Source organism: Citrus clementina, unplaced genomic scaffold, assembly GCF_000493195.1.
Source record: "Citrus clementina cultivar Clemenules unplaced genomic scaffold, Citrus_clementina_v1.0 scaffold_5, whole genome shotgun sequence".
Taxonomy (NCBI): domain Eukaryota; kingdom Viridiplantae; phylum Streptophyta; class Magnoliopsida; order Sapindales; family Rutaceae; genus Citrus; species Citrus x clementina.
In genome coordinates this window covers 40,515,835-40,523,436 of record NW_006262201.1, presented here as the reverse complement: position 1 = coordinate 40,523,436, position 7,602 = coordinate 40,515,835, and the positions used below count along the sequence as shown (strand labels likewise).

General features: G+C 34.3%; 1 protein-coding gene across 1 annotated transcript; it reads right to left on the bottom strand.

Annotated features, from left to right (window-relative positions):
- Positions 1–918: 918 nt before the first annotated feature.
- On the bottom strand, positions 919–3,646 carry LOC18042921 (protein NRT1/ PTR FAMILY 4.6). Its single transcript, XM_024184522.1, has 3 exons — positions 3,429–3,646; positions 1,907–2,478; positions 919–1,807 (listed from the first exon to the last, which is right to left on the bottom strand). The coding sequence occupies exons 1-3, from the start codon at positions 3,642–3,644 to the stop codon at positions 919–921; spliced, it is 1,677 nt and encodes a 558-aa protein (XP_024040290.1). The 5' UTR covers positions 3,645–3,646.
- Between the last annotated feature and the right edge of the window lie 3,956 nt (positions 3,647–7,602).

Here is a 7,602-nt window from a genome sequence, read left to right as displayed (position 1 = left end):
ATTATTATTATTTTTATTTTATTTATTGGTGAATGCGTTGATTTGGTTGATAATGAAAGCTCTTGATGAAAGTATTGTTGAGGGAAAGATTATGATAGATTGCTTTGATACTTAACGTTAGGTTGTTTTATCTTACTTTGATTTGTAGGTATATTGTTAAAGTTTGTGTCGTAATGGGGTTAATACTACTAGCTTTTTATTTTCTTTCTTTTAATTTACTTGTTGATTTTAAGCTTGTGGGGGTTTATTATTAATGGTCTCATTTGTTGAGAAACAATGATTTCTGTGATTAAAATTTATTTTAATTTTTTATTATTCTCTAATTTGAGGAAGAAATTTTTGCAAAATTTATTATTTATAATTTTTTATCAAATATTTTTTCATATTTTAATATTAATTTAATAATTAATACGTATAACAATTAAAAATTATTAGAATTTTGATATAATTAAATTTATCAAAACAAATATTTTGATCGTGAAATTTAAACCAATCCCAAATAAGTTAGTTAAGGTTTGATTAAAAATATTTGAGCTAGTTTAAATTACATCCAAACTTTATTTATTTGATTTGAATTGACTTAAAATCCAACCCATACGACCCTAAATTTCTGTGGTTTATCACCATCATGCATCCTGTTTAAGGATCAATTTTTTTAACTTTTTGGTCCATGCCAATTCTAACATCTCTCTGTTTTACAAAGTAAATACAAATATAGTTAGCTAGCGGGGTTTAATGTTGCATATACGTAACCCGCAGGATATTTGATCAATCAACGAATAGCCTCCTTCTTTGGTTTCGTGAATGACATTATTTTATATTACTATAATCGATAGATAAAAGGATCCAACGTGGACTGATGCAACAAGATTGGAAGAACCATTAGCAAGAAAGCTCTTTAAGAGCTACATACGATCTCTAAACTCTCACCATTTCAACCTTTTTCTTTCCCCTGGTATCAACATCACTACAATCTTCCACCTGCTTAATTTCAACCTCCTTATATCGATACCAAGACGCGCAAGCCAAATAGAACCCGAAATTTAACACACTTATCCCAGCAAGCAACCAATAGAAGTAATTGAGCTTATCTCTATTCAAATTGTTACTAGCCAACCATCCACCGCTGACCTTGTTCACAATCTCTACCACCAGAGAGCTCAAAAAGTAGCCAAATGCTATTGAGCACCATGAGATGGCTGTGCTCAATGACTTCATTCCAGCTGAGCTCTCCGCATAAAAGAAATCAAGCAGCCCAACAAGAGTGAACATGTCAGCTGCTCCAAATATAGCGTACTGGAACCCCAGCCAAAACACGCTCATTGGCAGTGGCTCAATAGAGTCAACCATGTTGTGCTCAACAGCCACAGATTTTCGCTTGGTTTCTACAACAGCAGCAACCGCCATTGAAACGGCTGAGAGTACTAATCCAACTCCAATTCGTTGAAGTTGTCGAATTCCAGTGGGGATTCCTGTAATCTTTCTAGCAATTGGGATGAACACGCGATCGTATATGGGGACAAGAATGAACATGAACACTAACGGGATAACTGGAAGGGAGGGTCCAGGCACCTTAAAACCAAATAAATTTCTGTCCATTGTTGTGCTCTGCTGGATGCAAAAAGTTTGGAGCTGAGCCAAACATGTGTTCATGAACAGGGTGCTAACTATAATTGGAAGCATGCGAAGTAGAATCTTAGTTTCCTCAACTTGTGTTACTGTGCATAGACGCCAGGGTCCAGGATTGATTGATGTCGATGCCCTACCGTCACAAGCTGTCCTAGTGATTGCAGCGCGGTCCAAAAACCTGAGGATTTTTTTTAATATGAATATTGATCAGATAAACTTAAATTATAGTTATAAATCAATTGTGAATTGCATGGCAAAGTCAGACAAATTAAAATACCTGAATTGGTCAGTCCTCTTAAGGATTTCAGTGTCCAGCCCTGCTTCTCTGTCATGAATCTCATGTAATTGATCTGCCATTTCCGGTTTAGGAAGGTTTCGATTATGAATGGCAGCTACGAAAACCTGAAGAATGCGAATGATGGGGCTTCCCTTGGGGACATTATGGCGATACAAAGACTTGCCCATGATTACGAATACTGTAGCAAATAAGACAGCTATGGTGCACACACCAAAACTCCAATCCCAACCTTGGTTGGTACTTATCCAAACAATGAATGTGACACCGATTATTGATCCAACCGTAAGGCTAAACAAAAACCAGTTGAAAAAGCTTGAAAATTTAGCTGCCTCTTTGGGGTCCCTTTCATCAAATTGGTCAGCACCCAATGATGGCAAAGCTGCTTTAACCCCACCGGTGCCACATGCAAATAGGTATAATCCGGTAAAAAGAATCGCAACTTGGGTTCCATCAGCATCGTCGCATTGATTCACTAGGTTCGGTGCAACACCTACGCAGGGTTTTGGTCTTAGCTGGTGTGCGTGTGCTTGTATTGCCAGGATTGCAAGTCCCTGCAAATATGTTTATTGATCTGTCATGGTTAGATCCACCATATTCTAGACAATGATTAAGCAGATGGTGCTTTTGATTTTTGAATAGTTTTCAATTCACCATTTTGCTCTCCACAAGAAAGACAAATCATTTGGGATGCTTATGATGGGGATCATTTTTTTCCCGGTGATAGGATTACTCTTCTTAATATAATTAGCTACAAAAATATTATTTTTCTGAAAATAATCCGGCATAACCAAAAGAGACATCTAACAACTTCTTTTGTTGTGCTGACCTGAAATCATGACTGGTCTCGTTTGGTTTTATTTTATTCTTCTTCATTCTTCATAAAGGCTATAAAAAGTTATCTCTTAGAAAAAAGAAAAAGAAAAAGAAATGATCTTACTAGTATGTGGGGCAAAAAAAAAAAAAAGAACATATAACAAATTCTTACGTTGTATAGAGCTGAAATCACGATTTATTAACAATTATAATCTATGATGGTACATAATTTTGCAGAAAAAAATATTAATGGCTGTTGTGCAAAGTTGGAGTCAAGTGAACGATAACTTGTGCTAAGTTCCCATAGTCATCAAATATATATTTTGTAAATTAGGGCTAGGCGTCATTAACCATTGCCAATCTCACTAGCTACCTGCTAAATAAATCATGCTCAGATGGTCAGATTGGGGACAAATCATTAGGTGGATTTTTATTAAACAAATATATTTATCTAAACGGTAGGTGATATGATATGAGCGCATGCAAGTACGTTATTTATATTTATATATGACGGTAGAAGCATCGTACAAAGTAACTCACTCGTCGATACAATATTGTTTTCAATAAAAACAAGGACTATCATTTCAGTAACGGATCAATATCAAGAATTAAGAGCCACAATTTGAGGAGCTTATAGGAAATCAACAAATTGAGTGAGGGAAGATTATCAGTAAGAGACATTACGTACCAACAACTCAATGCATCCAAAGAGGACGCAAGTCTTGAATCTTGACAAGTAGGTATCAGAGATAAACCCACCGAAGAGTGCCAGTAGAAATGATGTTCCCGTGAAGTTGGTAAGAGTGGTGGCTGATTTTGTTAAACTGAAATTCATATATCCGTGGAAATATGTTACAAGGCTCACCATATTCGCCACGAACGACATACTCTCAAGTCCCTCCATTGCTGTATGTATATATATACACATGTATACATTAATTGATTCACAATTAGACACTAAACTTCATTTATTGACAAACTGGCTAATACAAGATAACGAATGTAAATTAAAAAAAGCCAAATTTCTAAGGTTTCCAAAGCCGGCAGAAGCTTAAATATTGGACTTGCATATTTATTTACCGTATACAAAAAGAACAGCTCTACTTCCTCCAAGCCTACGTTCCTGCTTAGGCTGTGCTTTGTGATCATCTTTGCTGCTGCTGCCCTGTTAAATTTTGTCACACAAAAAGAAAAACTTTAGTGAAGCGGCATGTTCTCATGACACGTGCATGGAACGAGATCATTGCATATTGAGAGAGTTTATGGGGGTTCTGTAACGTTAATTACCATTGTACTGATGAGAGGTATATATCTTTGTCTCTTTTACGCCACGGAGCTAGAAGAAAGGAACAAATGGTGGCTGTTTGGTTGTCGCTAGCTAGCAATATACTGAAACTGAATACCCCTCCCACTTTATAGAGACGCCAAATAATTGCATAATCACATGTACCGACAAGAACAACGGAAAGGAATCAAATGGCGTCTACATCTAGCTACTACATGTCTTTGAAATAAACTTAATTTGTGGGTCCGATTAATTTGTAATTTTGTATTTTCAGACACCCCACCTTCTTGTCCTGCTATCCCCTCAACAGATTAATTATCTAATGTCTTATTTTGACTTTCTTGATTTTTGTTAAGTTGACCTATATATATATATATATATATATATATATATATATATGCTAATTAATTATAACGATCCAAGCATGTTTCTGCTTCACTCTGTTAGGGTGAGCCCAGGGGTGGTGGTGTTAGTAGTATATCATTGAATTAACTGGCAATCCTTCTTGTTCAGGGTTAGATTCATATGTGACTAATGGGAGCATATATGGTCATTGCTGTCAACGGCATTGATTCAGATAGAAGCTTTTTTTCAATATCGTTGCCAGCCAAAAGCTTAATTACCCCTGACAGATTGGAACATTTTATGGTCACAAGAGATTAAATTGGCTGGTATTTTTAGATTATTTTAACTTTCTCTTTCATTAGCCTTCAAGCTGCAATGGCAATTTGGCAATGGAATGTTAATTAGTTATTTATGTTTTCTAATTATTCTGTTAAGGGACTAGTATTGTCGTGAAACTTCTCTATTATCAACTGGAACACTTAAGTGAACGACAATTCTGAAGTAAACTTACAATTAACCCACGGATGTTTACATAGACCTAGTTAACTTGCACAAACAACAAAAAGGGAGACGTGTCGGCTGCTCAAATGAGCCATTGTTGCTAGCAATTCTCCGTTAGTTGGTTAATATAATTGTAATGTCAACCTCTTGATGAGTAAGATTTTTGGCCGGGCATTAAAATTCTTAAGCATTTTTGTAATAAATAGTCGCATATAGGGGACATTTTATTGTGATTTATTCGCATAATATGTAACATCTAGGGGCGTACTTCTGTGAGGTCTATTATTTATTAATTTGCTCTAGTTTTTCTTTTTCTTTTTTAATTATATATTCCTATGTTTGTGTTGTTGTATTATTATTATTATTATAAAAAAATAAATTGGCTTCAACTTTGGGAATAATTAATTAGAATATCGTATTCATTATTTTAGTGGCTTAAATCACTAAATTGACGCGAGTTGTGCAGGAGTTCATGACACGTACTTGTTGGCTATCGCGTATGGTCGTTGGGCAGCCCATCTCAGCCTAATCATTTATCTGCCATGGACATGTCACATTTCGCTTTTTATTGTAAAGTTAAAGCAAACTTTATTCTCAAAAAAATTGTCAGATTTAATCGGGTAAATACTGTTTCGTTCTTTTATTTTGATTTAAAATTTATTTAATTTTATATTAAAAAAATTACTCCATATATTACTTTTTCTTTTCTTTTATAATAATACTCTTATAATAATATTCTTAAGATATTAATAAAAAAAAATATCAATTCGTCAAAATTAGCCTTAAAAAATAATAATTAATGTAAATTTTTTTATTATTTTACTTTTAAGATTAATTTGGTAAATTAAATTTGTACATACAATTATTGGTAAGATTGTTGCTATGGATGACAATGGTACCCGTAAACTCACTCAAACCCACCCGCCAAAATATGATCATGTAATTTTTCTATTACGGGCAAGTTTGATATCACAAATTAAAACCCATGCTAGGTTGTAGGTGGGTTTGGTATTTGCTAAATGTTCGGTGGATACTCGCATGAATATCCGCTAAACCCCCACTTTTCTTTGAAATATTTTTTCAAGTTTTAATTAAAAAAATTAAGCCTAAAAATATATAAATTGTGTAAACATGCGTGCAGCTACAATGTGTAAGCCCTAAAGTCCATCTACTTCTTTAGTTGATCCCTCATCTAAAGTAAACTAAAGGAAACCAATTTGTCATCTACCTTTAGCCGTGACCATGAGTCGCACAACTATCTTGCTGCCCAACTCCCTTCTCAATCCAAACAATCAGCGCCCAACTCCTTTCTCTACCGATAATTGCGTTATGTTGTTGCAGCCACTGCGGCGACCATTGATTCTGCAGCAGCCGCCACCATTCATTTTGCCACTATTGTTGTTGCCTCTACTGCTGATTCTACAACCATCACTACTGTCTCCGTCATTGTCGTTACAGCTGCCATCTTCTCGTATTGTTGCTATTTTCATCCATTGTGGTCGTGGAAGGTATTGTTTTCATTATCTGCTGCTATTAATCTATTATTTTCATCAAATTTATGGTATTTGATTACATTTCAAACTTGTGTGATGATATATACACAGTTATATATTCAGCTTGTTTAAAATCAGCATGGATAATTTTGTACTTTGGACTAGCTTAAATTTACATATTGAGTAATTGTGATTTTAAATGTCGGAGGCCGCAAAAAAATTGTTGGGTATCATCGTGGGTTTGGTAATCGTCAAAAATCGTTGCGGGTGTGTTTTCTTAAAAAAATTAAAACTCACAACAAGTAGCGAGTAAGTTTGATAATTTAAATTTTGTGTTGGTGAGGGTTTGGTATTGTCAAACCTGCAACGGTGTCCATTGGTATCCCTAGTTGTTGCAAGGATATTAAAAATATTGATTTTGTTTCCATTTTGAATAAGGATAATTTTGGGTTTAGGTAATAATTTTAAGGATATTTATGGAATTGCATTAAAAGATAAAATTAATTCTCAAAATTCGAATCTAAAAGCTACTCTTTCCCTCTTTTTCAAAATTAGCTGTAGAAATGATTGATTTTGAAAACATTGATGTGATTTTTTTTTTTAACTCCGAAAAGCAATTCCAAAGGAACCCTAAACAAGCACGTTTACCTATTAATGAGTACTTAAGATGAAATATATAAGACAAATGAATGTGAATATTGAAAACTTTAATTATAGTTCGTATTTATCGAATGTAGGTTACAAGATACTTGGACGATGTATGTTTAGAAAGATAAATTGCTTTATTTATGCTAAAAGAAAAAGGAAATCTGTTTTAAGATATTTTAAAGTCCTTGTCAACGAGCCTAGTGGAAATATCTTATAGAAGCTTGAAGAAAATCCTGTAATAAAATAAGCTCGTCTTCATAATGCAAGCTTATTATGAGGTAAATAAACCACTGTATGAAAATTGTGCTCTGGCCTATTTTGCTTGTCCTTAAACTGCAAATTGCCATAAAAGGGGGGGAATGTAAAAAGTCATCTTGTGATCATCTAGAACTCTTTGGGATTTCGCTTCTGTCTCTTACTAATAGACGGTTATCATTTGTTTTTTAAGCCTTCTCATCTTTTTTGCATGTCATCATCAAAAAGAAGGATTGACACTCATTTCAATTTATTGGACGTACTGATTTGTGCCCAATTAAATGTAATTAGCATTGATCATTAATTAAAATTATTCCTATATATAATGGCCAAAA